The sequence below is a fragment of the Protopterus annectens genome, chromosome 7.part0 (genome assembly GCF_019279795.1).
Source record: "Protopterus annectens isolate FY-2018-M chromosome 7.part0, PAN1.0, whole genome shotgun sequence".
NCBI classification, from domain to species: domain Eukaryota; kingdom Metazoa; phylum Chordata; order Ceratodontiformes; family Protopteridae; genus Protopterus; species Protopterus annectens.
Window position 1 is genome coordinate 857445235 of NC_056739.1, and position 14386 is coordinate 857459620.

Consider the following 14386-nt stretch of genomic DNA (forward strand, 5'->3'; position numbering starts at 1 on the left):
GGTTTTTACCTGTGCAGCCATGTATACAGGAACTTTGCATTCTTCCGGTATAGAGATGGGCTCTATAGGGGGTGAGAGGGGGGTAAAGTTAGCACTGAACCTATCTGCCAGGATGTTGGCAATATCATTTGGGTCTGATTTAGTGCCATTGTGCTGTAACTCAGAGTTGATCTGAGTATTGCCATTGAGATTCTTGACACAGCTATAGAATGCTTTGTGGTTGTCTTTAGAATCAGTGGCGATATTATTTTCGTAACTAGCTTTGGAGGATTTTATCAGGGATCGCAGCTTCTTACTGAGGCTGACCAGGGAGCTCCTCCACTCATGGGATTTTACTCTCTTTTGCAACAGTTTGTTTATGGCAGGGGACCACCAGATTGGCTTCCTTTTTTTGGAGGATAGCGTCTTGGTTCTGTTTGGGATAGCACGATCCATGCACTCGTGTAAGTGTTTATAAAGTGCAATTGTGTAGGATTCAGTAGTCGTAACTGTATTGTCCATCTGCATACGTGTCATGAAGTTCACCCCTTCTGTCTTAAGAAGCATGAAGTTTGCTTTGGAGAAATTTTTTACCATGGTTTCCTTAATGGGGGGGTGAGGGCAGGATGTGGATATCTAGGGTAATTAGCTTATGGTCGGATCAGACCAGTGAAGCATTGACTTCAGGTGTGGAACATCGGTCACTCATGTTAGTAATGACTAGAGCTAGGATATTGTTGCCCTTGGTGGGGGTGTGGATAAGCTGATCCAAGACATTGGAGTTTATGAATTCAGAATGCGTTGAGCGAAGGAGTTGGTACATGAGTAGTTTTCCCAGTTAATGGTGGGGTAGTTGAAATCGCCCATTATTAGGGTGTTTGGTTGAACCCTAATATTTTCCAGTGCATCAAGAAAAGAGGAGTGGGAATCCTGGGGCATGGTGGGGGATCTGTAGCAAGCTACAATTTGGATTGCAGTTTTGCCCAGAGTTAGTTGCACTTGGATAACCTCAGCTGCATTATGCTGAGCAACTATCCTTAATGAATATGGACACACCTCCGCCTTTGGTGTTCCGGTCCAGGGGTTACATGGCCGAAAGGTGTAGTATGAGTTATAGCCTGGTAGTGCAGGGGTGCTCTCTGGAGCCTTGAACCAGGTCTCAGTCACTGCACAGATATCAATGTTCTCCATTTTAAGGAATGCCTCAAGTGAGTGCATTTTGAGATTTAGACTTCTAGCATTGAGTAGCATCACCTTCAGTTTCTGCTTGCCTCTTCCTGTTATGGTGGTGAATTTGTCATTTGAACCTTGCCTAAAAAAGGCACTATAGGGGCAGCAAGAACCTTAGCCAGTATCCAGAATCCCAGAGGTGACAGGTGCAGGCCATCTCTGGCATAGCATCTCGATCTGTCGACCATGTCATCCCAGGCAGACAGAGATACTGGATCCCTTTAGAATGACACCAGAAGCTTAGCCAATTGTTGAAGTCAATTATTTTGTCCTTGTACTGCAGCATCATTCTGGGCGATGGCAGAATGCTACTCAGGGTTAGGGTCATGCCTGCCTGGGCTACAAGATCGGAGAGCTCTTCCATGTCTCTTTTCATGTAGTCCAGGGAGGTACGTCTCGGGTCGTTCACACCAGCATGGACAAATGACAAAGTCAAATTTGTACTTGTTGTGGAGTGACCTGAGTGCATGGGTTATGTGGCGGATCGTGGCACCCGACAGGCAGTTGACAGTAACCTTCTCCTTGTTTAGCCTGGTGAGTGGGACATCAGTGTGCGTGACTATAGAGTCACCTATGACTAGTGTGTTGGGTACGTTGTTTTGCCTTATTGACTGTGGTTGAGTGGCACACTGAGTCTGCAGGCTATGTGTAATTTGGGTTGTGTTGGAGGGGTGGAGGTTGCTTGCATTTCTGCTTTGGAGGTCTCTGTTGCTTGAGCAGATTATTATTGAGAGCCTCTGCAAATGTTTTTGTGTTTCTATGTGTGGAATTTGATGGTGTAGATTTAGTGAGACTATGTCATGAGTGTGGTGTGGTGCAAGTGTTTACCTTCTCCTCTTGACTGTCAAGTTCAGTCTTGGTTGGAGAGAGCTTTACCTCCAGTTTGGCTAGATAAGTGCATCTCTCACAGGTTGTAGTGTTGGGTGGTAGGAGAGGGTTGTCTGTATACATGAGGCAATTTTTACATTGCCCCAAGATGCCCAGATTCATCAGATAGACAGGAGAGAACACTGGGAGCTGACCCTTGGACATGCCTGAATAAAAAACTATTTTCCTGTAGATAAGTGAGGAAAGTGAGTACAAGAGCTTTTTTTTCTCTAAGCAAGTGAGGAAAGTAAGTACCAAAACTGTTTTCCTCTAGGTAATGAGGAAGGTTGAGAGCTGCAGTAATTAGCAGGTTATTTAGTGCTTACAACAAGTTCTGAACAAGTGCTAATCACGAATTAGCAAATTCAAGTCCTAAAACTAAGAATCTGTATCTGGACTAAACTAGTTACAGGAAAGGGGGTAAACAAGTGCAAATGCGGGCTTTTAAATCAGAAAGTTGAGAGAGAGATGGAAAAACTGCCGAAACGGCCAATAACTGCAATTTCTGGGCCAGAACCACTCCTTATGTGGTAGATAGGTTGCCTAGTGCTTACCACTTACACTGATAAGCTAGAAGTCTTCCCTCCAACACAGAAATCTTGGGGGGGAAGCTTACAGACAGTCCTGGATACAGCAAATCTGAACCTGGACTACACTAGTTACAGGAAAGGTAGGAAACATACTTAGATTGTTTTTGTGTGTGTGTGTGTGTGTGTGTGTGTGTGTGTGTGTGTGTGTGTGTGTGTGTGTGTGTGTATATATATATATATATATATATATATATATATATATATATATATACATATATATATATATGCTAAAACAGCAGTAAAAACAATTAAAATGCAGTGCAGGCTAGCCCACTTGAGCATGTAGCAGTGTTAGACCAAACAGTTTAAAAAAATGCAGTTAAATTAAAAATGACTAAGAACAAGTGCAGAAGGAGTCTATTAGGTAGAATGAGGTAAAGAGATGGCACTGGGGGGAGTGTCCCAGATCATATCTACAGTGGGGGCGGGCAGCTACAAAAGCCTCCAAATTTAAACAAGACAGGAATAGGGAGTGTGGGTAGGGGAAAAACAACACCTTCAGCAGAGATCTGAAAAACTATACAGTGAAACAAAAATAACAGGGCACAACTCTGAAGTCAGCCAGCAGTGATATAAAATTAGTCAAGCAACAATTAACAGTACACAACTCTGAAGTGCCAGAAAAATATACTTAGCTCTGTATATCTCCAGATAGTTTGAAGAGCACTCTGTCAGGGCACAGGAAGGCTCCAGCAATGATATATTCCAATTATATGTTATACATCTTTCATATTAATTTTTAACAAAATGTTTTGATATCATTGAACTTTAAATGTGAAAGTTTATTAAAATGTTAATGTATTGTGTAAATGAAGTAGAGATTCTTTAAAATTTGTTAAAGTTGTTAAGTCATAAGTTTAATTTAAATACTAAAATTTAAGTAAAAGTGAATTTAAACTCTATTCCAGTATTTAATTGAAAACTGTTAATATTCTCTTATAAAATTAATCAGGAGTTCCATAGCCAGTACAAATAATATAGGAAGTAAAGGGAAGCTTTCTCTGTCACCCTTATTAATTGTAATTTCATGAGAGAGAAATGGATGTGCATTAATATGATCTTTGAATAGTATACATAAATTATAAAGGAAAACCAAATCCCTGTAATGATTTAAAATTGACAAGTCCATTCTTAAACTTAACACATTTTTATCATGCTTTTTAAAAGTATTGTTTTGGGCTAGCCCATTTTCCGCATGACTTTTTAAATGTTCAATTGAGTTGAGTTTCTACCAGAGAGGTGTAATACCACATTATGGTTAACTGTAGTTCAATTCATATTTTTATTAAGTTGAGGAGCTGAGATTTTTGGCAGTATTCATTTGTGTTCCAGGATATAAATGCTAGTGTTCGTATTCCTTAAAAGTGTTTAACACGATTGTAAAGCAACCATCCAGGAGCCGCCTGATTACAGTAAAACACTGGTTAGTGACATTACAGCAAAAATCTCTGCATGCTGGTTTGCCAACACAAGCAGGTGTCTCATGATATGTTGTTTGAGACCATGGTCAGCAGAACCCTGCATGTGGGAAAGGTGAACCATTTGTTTCAAATATAGTTTGCATTTTTTTCTTTATTGAAAGGTGAGGGTAAGGAATCATTTCAGGCATTCACTGGTTCCTGCTTAGGAGCCAGATATATTTTCGGTATTATATGCTAATGGATGAGAACTAGAAGTTTTTCTCTCTCGTACACACACACACACACACACACACACACACACACATCCTTAATTGAAATCAATACGCATTTTGTTACCTTTAGAAACTAGTAAAATATGCCTAGGTTGCCAGTCTGGTGGCATAGAGGGATAAAGCCCTTATTACATTCCAGGCACCACAGTTCAGTTAGTGGCTCTGGTGACCGATTGAGTGACAGGTAGGATGGGTTTGTCTGTCCTAGAGATGAAGAATGTGTGAGCATCGTCTGAGTGCTAATGGAGGCTAGATGCTGAAGACTTGATGTCAGGTGGGGGAGTGCAAATGGGACAGGGCTAGTTATGGTTATGGCCAGGGGATGAAGAAACACTTGTCATGGCCCTCTCATTGTTCAGCTAAGTCTGCACACACATATTATCAGCACAGAGGGATGGGAAGTTAGGCCAAAGGAAATTTGCACAAGAGGTCAAATGTCTGCTTCTCCATCAGCCCTCTTCACCACTTGCCTGGCATATACCTTGTCCTTTAGAATGTGTATAAGGTGTTGACAGCCATGGTGCAGGACTTACCCAGAGGGGTTACCCATCTGGCATAAGGACCACTGGTGATCTGCCAGGGACGAGATTTATGGGAAGATTCATTTAAGGTGGCTAAGGTGACTTGATGGTCAGTCAGTTTTGAAATGAAAAAAAAAAAAAAACGTAAAATGCCTCTTATCTCACCAAATGACAATTGTTGATTTCTTGGTTATTCACCAAGGGCCTATTACAGAACCGTCAACTTGAACACATTTTTAGAATTTTAAACATGCAAGTATTTCTTTCAAAGGGAAAATGCATTTTTCAAGAGGGTATAATGTCCGTTAACAAGCTATTGGTGAGAAGGAAACAAGCAAGGGTTTTGCAAATTGTAATAGCCTGAAGAGTAACTAGCCTGGAAAGGAGAAGGGACAGCTGTCACATGAAACACTCATCTTGCTTCATACACAGAAATAGGAATGCGCTGAATTGATTGAGCATTCTCTGAATTTATTTTGCTAATTTTTAATGAACATTTATAAATTATTGGAGGTAAAAATTATTCTGCTTACCTGTAGATACTTGAGCTGTCCTAAGCCAACAGGCACTTTACTAAGTTTATTGTTCTCCAGATGAATTTCTTTAATATGCTGTAGATGAGCTAGACTTCCATTTTCTACTTCCTTGATTTTATTGTATCCTAGGCCGAGCCTGCAATGACATAAAATATATATTTTTGTTTATTTTAGTATCACATCATTATTATAGTCTATCTTCATTCTGTTTAATGTATTTATATTAAAAGCACAACAGATTAAACCAAACATCAGCATTAAGATTGTATAGCTAGCATTTATTTATTAAATGCTACATTCTTTAACAGGATTAAAAAACTTTCCAGAAAAATAAATTTTTTACTTTTCTGACAGAACCCCGGTGCAGCGGTAGCATTGTTGCCTCACAGCAAGAGGTTCTCCTGTTCGATTCTCGGCTGGAGTGCCTTCTGTGTGGAGTCTGCATGTCCTCCTTGCGGTCGAGTGGCATTTGAAAGACATGCGTGAATGGGTGTGCCTTCATTGAAGGTTGGGCGTCTGCAACTCAGCACCATAAAAATCTACTGCCAAACATTAGCGGACCGGAGTTCCGCTGTGGTGACCCCTAACTGGGAAAAGCCGAAAAGACAAACAATAACTTTTCTGACAGAACCCCATGCATTAGCTTATTTTACAGTTACTTTTTTCATAACCTACATGCCCCATTACAGCACAACTACTCAGGATGATTATTGTTACCTGGAGCCAGTTGTAATTCTTTTTGCCTACTCATCTGGTTGAAAAAGTCATTACCTTGTTGTTCTGGACTTCCTGTGTGTGTGTCGTTCTTGGGGACACTAGTAGACAAAGTGCACTGTGTGCATATGTATGTATGCATGTACAATTTGTCAACATACTGCTTCCCCTTTGGTGTTCCTGGGCATTAATGGTAATAGAACAGAGCCAAGCATACCTGCCTTGCTTTGAGAATTCCTAGGCCTCACTGTTTTTTTTCCTTCTCAATACTACTGTCCTGCTATGCTATAAATGTTTGACAATAAGCTTGAAAGAGTGACGTTTTGTATATATGTTGCCCACTTTAAAGGAAGTATGAACTGACAGTAGATAGCTGCTTTCAATTAGTTCAGCCTGAGTGCACAATGATCTGTTTCTGTTTAGCTTAGTATGTTCTGCACTGCCAAGCACTGATGCAGTCTGTTAGCTTAAAATATATGTGCTCTGATTTAAAATTACACTGTTAGGGATACAGTTGTTTTGTTCTAAGTATTGTTATATGTTTAGCAGATCAGTGTTAAAGGGAAGTATGGATTTCATTTCAAAGGCATCTCATGGAATTGGCTACTCTTGATGTTTCACTGAAGAAGCACATTGTGGCTTTGGGGCACTGAATCTGGATATTATTCTTGGTTTCAGAATACAGAACCCCAAAACTGATTATATTAGTGCAGCTTTGTCAGACTCCAGTGGTTGACATGGCTGTAATCTCAATGGACACTGCCTAGGCTGAACATCCTTCCCAGTAGAAGTGAAGGTAGGATTCTAAACAGACTGTAAACAAATGTAGTCCTCCACCACTTGTTGCATTCGAGCAGTAAGTTATCAGACTGGCATTGTTCCTTAACAGGAGGATATTTCCAACTGGTCATGAACTAGCTCAGGGCGATTTAAACATATATGTCTGTGTGAGAAAATGAGAAAATTGTCCTAGAGTGCTGATGAAGTGATAATCAGATGTGGAATTGACAGTATGGATACAGGCTGCAAGACTGCTGCTTTAATGTCTGTTTTAAGAAATAACCTTGGTTGTATATATAGCCTTTCCATGATTTTGTAAAAAAAAAGGTTGTCCAGTATTAGGAGGAATCACTTGAAGCACAAATGCTTGAGATTATGCGATTGAATTCAGTTAAACTGATGCACATTTTTCCTACTAACAGTAAAACTTTGAAACAGAAAAAAGTGCCACCTCTGTAATGCAAGCTAAGAACAAAGTGGACAAATTTTGAAAAAAAAACCACACATTTGCGCTGGGTAGACAACTCTCCAGGTATCCCCCCGTGTTAATTTTTTTCCATCCAAAGTGTATGTCAGAGAAGGAGACCTTGACAAAAGAAATGCATTTTGTGTCACTGCTTTCTTACAAAAGGTGATAACCTTGGTGTGAGATAATTAAATTCTAGGGCATTTGTGAGTTTCTACAACTTTCAGAAAAGCAGCAATAAGCAGATAACTGAATAAAAAGAAAAGTCGTAATATCTGCTGTAAACCAATACTTTAATACAAAACAAAACCTCGAGTAAGTGCTTTCGTCTCCTCAAATTAAAAACACAGACACTTCTTCAGACTGAGGTACAAACGTTAATGCTCCACTTTTAAAATGCATAATATATCACGTGATTAACTAAAAGCATCACATGACTACAAAACTCGCATGATTATTGGAAAAACATTAATGTTTCAACCCTTTTCTCTTTAAATACATAATAAAATCCTATTATTCAAACCTGGTGGAAAGCAGGCATTCAGCCTTACCAACAGTATTCTAACCATCCCATCTCTTCCTATATATTTATTATATTATTGGTACTAGATAAAATTTCTAAAACCAAAAATTTGTAATCAGTTTTGCACTTCTTAGTTTTATAGTGTTTGCTCAATGCATTCCTGTCATCTCCTCTTTGAATAGCATATTTGTGTTCATAAATCCTTCTATTTAATTCACAGGTAGTTCCTACCCACATAGAAGGACTTGCACTCTAAACATACTGTCAGGTAAACAACATTTTTAGATTTACAAGTGAATACACTTGGTACTCTCACTATACTATTCCCCACTGCTAACTCACAAGAATACAAGAAATTACACATATTACAGTTAAAGCATGTTATCATCCCATGCTTTTGCTCCACTGATTTAGGTTTGTTTAATTTACCTTGAAAGAAGTTCTTATAACATTTAGCTCTCTTCTGAGTGAACCTTGGTCTGCCTCCTATTTTGTTAATAATTTCACTGTTAGCTCTAAATAGTCCCTAATTCCTGCTTATAATGTTCTTACTAGCAGTTGAATACACACTGTTCTGTACTGCCATAGGTTCATAGGTAGTTACTAGGCTATTGGCCCTAGGGTCTATATAAGCCTAGCCAAAAAGGTACCTTGGCTTTCGCCACCCAAGAAAATTATTTTCCTGTGCCCCTGTCGAGCAGAGCCACAGAAGTGAGCCCAGGAGTGAATTTCCTATTTCCCATCCAATCATCAAGATTTTTCTTGAAGAGTGCTAATGAGGAGTTCTGTTTGACATAGGTAGTCTGTTTCAGAGTATGGGAAGTCTCTGGGACAGGAATCCATCCTCCAGCATGTTCTGTTTATTGTGATGACAAGGTTTAGGTCCCTACTAGCATAGCAGTTTCATACTTATAATAACATTTGCTATCACAATTTACTTCCAAACTGTCTTCCCTCTTTTCTATTTTGTCTTGCATGTGCAAGCTATGTGAGAAGTCTGAACCAAGGATACAGACCTCGGAACAAAGAACAGATTCTAGGACACAGGAGAAATAGGCCGGGACTGGTAAAGGAATAGAGACTGGGGTAAAATCTGTACATCTAACTACCTTCTGAGTAGAAGGTGTCGGAATGGCTCCCAATTCCATCTGGGTCCTCAGAAACCTCTCCATTAAGTGGTCCAGATTTGCTTCAAAGATGCTCCTATAAAACCTGAAGGATTTTGCTGACAGAGCCGATGAGGGTCTGGAAGGATGGCACTGGTACGATTTTTCTTCTAAAGTCTCTTTCCTTAGAAATTCCATTAAAATTATTTTCATGTATATAATCAAATGGGTTCCTATCAGTTCACCGACAGTTCAGAACATCGACACTCACATCTTCGACACCAAATCATTGACTGTTCATAACATCGACATTTCAGGTAAGCGATCTTCCCCCTTGCAGGACCCATGGTAGCACTTGTTTCTCTGTTACAACGCGTAAGGTTTACGTGACTCTTTACAATTTACCCTGACAGCGTTGTCCTTAACTTCGTAACAGAGAAACAAGTGCTAAAGATCGCTTACCTGAAATGTCGATGTTATGAACAGTCGATGATTTGGTGTCGAAGATGTGAGTGTCGATGTTCTGAACTGTTGGTGAACTGATAGGAACCCAATCAGATGCAGTAGAGAAGTGTATGTTGTCATTCTGGTCAACAAGTCCTCGAGACAGGACTGCCTTTGGAGCCAAAACAGGAGACATTAGATCTGTCCACCTGTTTTCCAGATCAGAGTCTCAGGATTTGGCATATTTCTTAACATGTTTCTTGGACCTCAAAGATTCAAGAGATATAGTGCAGTCCCTTACAGATGAGTTTGTTCTTCTGGTCTGTAAGAGCTCCAGGACAAACCCCTTGCATATTTACTAAAAAAATCTAAAAACGAATAGGCACAAGACAAGACGAGCGTACACTGCAAAGTCCAACAAGGTTTAATAGCTGAGTAAAACAAGCTTACAGCAATCAGTAGTCCGGTGCACACTCCGGTAACTGTCAAGCAATAAAAAGTTAAAAACGATCTGGCTGCACAGAATCCAAGTTACAAAGTGTAAAGCGCTTTTCGTTAGGAAACAACACTTCTAACTTCAGACAATAGTGCTCAGAAAGAAAAAACAAGTTTAAATACTATCCTAGTGACTCATACTTGTTAATACAATTAAGCACAGTCACATAATTTAAAGGTGTAATCCTAAAATACTGAAGTCGAACAGTTTGTTTTTTGTTAAGTCATTAGGTAAAATGAGTGCCTTAGTTTTATAAAAAACAAAGTTCTGTTGTCTTATAACAGAACATATAGTAAATTAAATAGTATTAATTAGAATCGCAGTTAGTTCACTTTACTTATAACTAATGTTCAGGGACCCGTGGAAGTAGTAATCTTTTCATAAAAAACTGTGTTGTGTAATGTTTCTTTTAACCTATAAAAGGTGGGTGTAACTTAGCAATTGTAACTTCCCTCGGGCTAATGAGCATCTATTATTTAACCATCCAACAAAAATAGTGTGTGTGCAGCTACTATCTCTTAAGGCTCTTTAGTTTGAACACACATAGAATAGAAGTCATTTCATTCAAGCCTGGTGGAAAGCATGCATTGAGTCTAAGCTGCCACAAAAGTTCCAATTTCTCCAACATAAGTGTAGACGCCTCTCCTCTACTATTCATCTCAATTGAGTCGATGGCCTTAAATTTGAAACTGTGGTTAGGGTTTTCAATGCAGTGTCTAGCTAGTGGGCTCTCCATTTTCCTTTTGTTAATGTAATAAACAAGTTCATAAATCCTTTCCTTAAACTTACGGTCAGTCTTGCCTACGTAAAAACTAGGGCAGCACTGACATAATGCTACATAGACTAAGGCTTTGGAGTTACAGTTAAACTTCTTCAGGAAACAGTCTGGCCCCTAATAATGAATTTTGACCCTGTAGCAATGTGTCAACACTGGTTACATGCCTCACATTTAAATGTCCCTGGGGTGCCTCTAAAAGTGCTGTTACTACTTTCAGTAAGTTTTTTTAAGTTCCTTCCTTTTTTCCAGGTGACCAGCGGTTTGTCTCCCAACTTTCCTTGTATATCCCTATCGGATAGTAACAACTGCCAGTTTTTGCCCAGTATTGTGATCAGGGCTTCATAATCTAAAGAGAATGTAGTCAAGAATCTCAAACAATTTTGTTCCCTTTGTGGTCCAGTACTATTCCTAACTATGGGGTTACTCAGTTCTATCTCTACTGAGACGGTTTCAAAAGTGTGAGCTGCTGTCCATTCTTGGGAGAGGATGGGTCTGAAGTGGCCAGAGGCCCTTTTACTACTCACCTCCCTTATAAAGTCAGCAATCAACTCAGTGGGATACCCCCTCTTGAGGAACATGGACTTCAAGAGTTCACATTGCTCAAAGAAGTGGTCATCCTCCGTAGTCATCCTGGCCGCTCGTACCAGTTGGCCCTTCACTACACTCCTCTTCTGGTGCAGCAGGTGAAAACTAGTGTAATGTAAGAATGAGTTAGAGTAAGTACTCTTTCAGAAAATCCTTGCTAGATATTTTTTCTGGTCTCTATCTTTAGATAGTTCAACATCCAAGAAGCTCATAGAATCTATGTGGACGTTACTAGTAAACCTGAGAAAGGTGGTAGATCTATTATACTGCTCCAGAATTTCAGCAGCTAGTTCAACACCCCCTTTAATAATCATAAAAATGTTGTCTAAAAAGCGGGTGTAATAATAAATACACTCATTCAGTCCAGGGTTATCAAAAATGTTGTCTTTTTCCCATTTGGCCATGACTAAATTGGCGAAACTAGCTCCACAAGGGGAGTACATAGCTACACCAATCTGCTGTCTGAAAAATTATTTTTCAAAGGTAATATAGTTATTGGACAGTGTTATACCTAGCAATTCCTCCACCAATCTCAGTTCTGAATGTTCTGCTCCTTTAAATCTCATATGGTCGATAACCCATTCTGTTCCCAAGGTTTGTGGGGTCACCGTGTATAGATTGCAAACATCCACTGTTAAAAAACAAAAGTGCTCATTATAAGCTAAAGAGTTAATACTCATCAAAAATGTCCAAGAGTCTTTGCAAATCCGAGGTTCCAGGGCCATAAATCTGTTCAGAATGTCATCTATCACCTTAGCACAATTATAGGTGATTGATTGTCGAGCGTCCACTAAGGGGCGCATAGGTGGATCTCCTTGATTCTTGTGGATTTTAGGTATTACAAAAAGTACAGGTAGTCTAGGTGATAGTACTGACAAATAGTTAAACATATCAAGGTCGATGAGTGAGTCAATGAACATATCATTCAGGAACATTCTGATGCGGTTGTATGCTATGTTCAATTCGTTCAGGCTCACTTTAATATATGCGTTACTTTCAAGTTTCTTCCCCATTCTTTCCTTGTAGTCCAGTTTGTGCATAATGACCAGTCCACCCCCTTTGTCAGGTTTCATTAGGCGGACTAGTAAAAGTCTAAAGTTGCTTAGAGCTTCTCTTTCGTTCTTGTTCAAGTTGGTCCTTAATTAAGACTTGTGTTGACGGTTAATAAAAGCCCTAAAGTCCATTTCGCACATTCTTTCAAATAGTAAAATGGACGGGTTTAAAGGCGGATTAAATGTACTAGAAATACGCAGGTTTGGATTCCCATTGTAGTTCCCGTTACCCAACATTAATTGTAAATAGAGTTTTCTAGTGTAAAGTTTGAAGTCCAGTAATAAGGACCCTAAATCAGTAGCATGAGTTAGAATGAATGTAAGTCCTTTTGCAAAAATTTCAACTAATAGAGGGTCGATAGTGTATTCGGTAAAGTTGTAAATTTTGAAATCTCTGCTTTTATTCATTACAACTTTACAAGAGGGGTTGATTGAACTGACCCTTTGGTGAAAGGTCACCTCTTGTTCCTGTTGTTGTTCCTCCTTGTATTGTATTTCCTCTGTTGCTTGGGGGTAGATTTGTTCGCCCCCTGCCCCCGATCGTTCATGGTGTTTTATGGAACATTATTTGAACTCACGCCCGCCATCTGAGAATTGTTGTCCTGGTCTGTGAAGTAGTTTTGGTGGGCTTCGTTCTCATTTAGTGCCCCTCGGTTTCTAGACCCTGGTAAACCCTCATTTTGATTGCTTTTACTATTATCAGATGTACCCTTTGTGGTATTAAAACCTCTAGGGGCATTCCATATTTGTGATGGGGGTGGGTCTGGGTAAGCTGTTCCGTTTGCATAGTCCCTCCGGTCTCTGTTAATTTTCCTGATTTTAGTGTCCCTAGTTTTTGACAGTAAGTTATTAATACTGGTAAAAGTCCTGTTATATTCAAAATGGTATCTTTGGAAGTCAAAATCCTTTTTAATTTCTTCGTCGAGGGTAGTAACTGAACAAGAACGAAAGAGAAGCTCTAAGCAACTTTAGACTTTTACCAGTCCGCCTAATGAAACCTGACAAAGGGGGTTGACTGGTCATTATGCACAAAATGGACTACAAGGAAAGAATGGGGAAGATACTTGAAAGTAACACATATATTAAAGTGAGCCTGAACGAATTGAACATAGCATACAACCGTATCAGAATGTTCCCGAATGATATGTTCATTGACTCAACTCATCGACCTTGACATGTTTAACTACTTGTCAGTACTATCACCTAAACTACCTGTACTTTTTATAATACCTAAAATCTACAAGAATCAAGGAGATCCACCTATGCGCCCCTTAGTGGACGCTCGACAATCAATCACCTATTCTTGTGCTAAGGTGATAGATGACATTCTGAAGAGATTTGTGGCCCTGGAACCTCAGATTTGCAAAGACTCTTGGGCATTTATGATGAGTATTAACTCTTTAGCTTATAATGAACACTTTTGTTTTTTAACAGTGGATGTTTGCAATCTATACACGGTGATCCCACAAACCTTGGGAACAGAATGGGTTATCGACCATATGAGATTTAAAGGGGCAGAACATTCAGAACTGAGATTGGTGGAGGAATTGTTAGGTATAACACTGTGTAGTAACTATATTACCTTTGAAAAATAATTTTTCAGACAACAGATTGGTGTAGCTATGGGCTCCCCTTGTGGAGCTAGTTTCGCCAATTTAGTCATGGCCAAATGGGAAAAAGACAACATTTTTGATAACCCTGGACTGAATGAGTGTATTTATTATTACACCTGCTTTTTAGACAACATTTTTATGATTATTAAAGGGGGTGTTGAACTAGCTGCTGAAATTCTGGAGCAGTTTAATAGGTCCACCACCTTTCTCAGGTTTACTAGTAACTTCCACATAGATTCTATGAGCTTCTTGGATGTTGAACTATCCAGAAAAAATATCTAGCAAGGATTTTCTGAAAGAGTACTTACTCCAACTCATTCTTACATTGCACTAGTTTTCACCTGCTGCACCAGAAGAGGAGTTTAGTGAAGGGCCAACTGGTACGAGTGGCCAGGATGACTACGGAGGATGAC

At 39.4% G+C, this 14386-nt stretch overlaps 1 protein-coding gene across 4 annotated transcripts in view; it reads right to left on the minus strand.

The window, feature by feature from the left end:
* ASPN (asporin) overlaps positions 1 to 14386 on the minus strand; it is a 433787-nt gene that overhangs the window by 24161 nt on the left and 395240 nt on the right. For all 4 annotated transcript variants that reach the window (XM_044077412.1, XM_044077411.1, XM_044077409.1 and 1 more), the window contains exon 7: positions 5414 to 5552. In XM_044077412.1, the coding sequence (XP_043933347.1) occupies positions 5414 to 5552 (139 nt within the window). The remainder of the gene's footprint in view (positions 1 to 5413; positions 5553 to 14386) is intronic.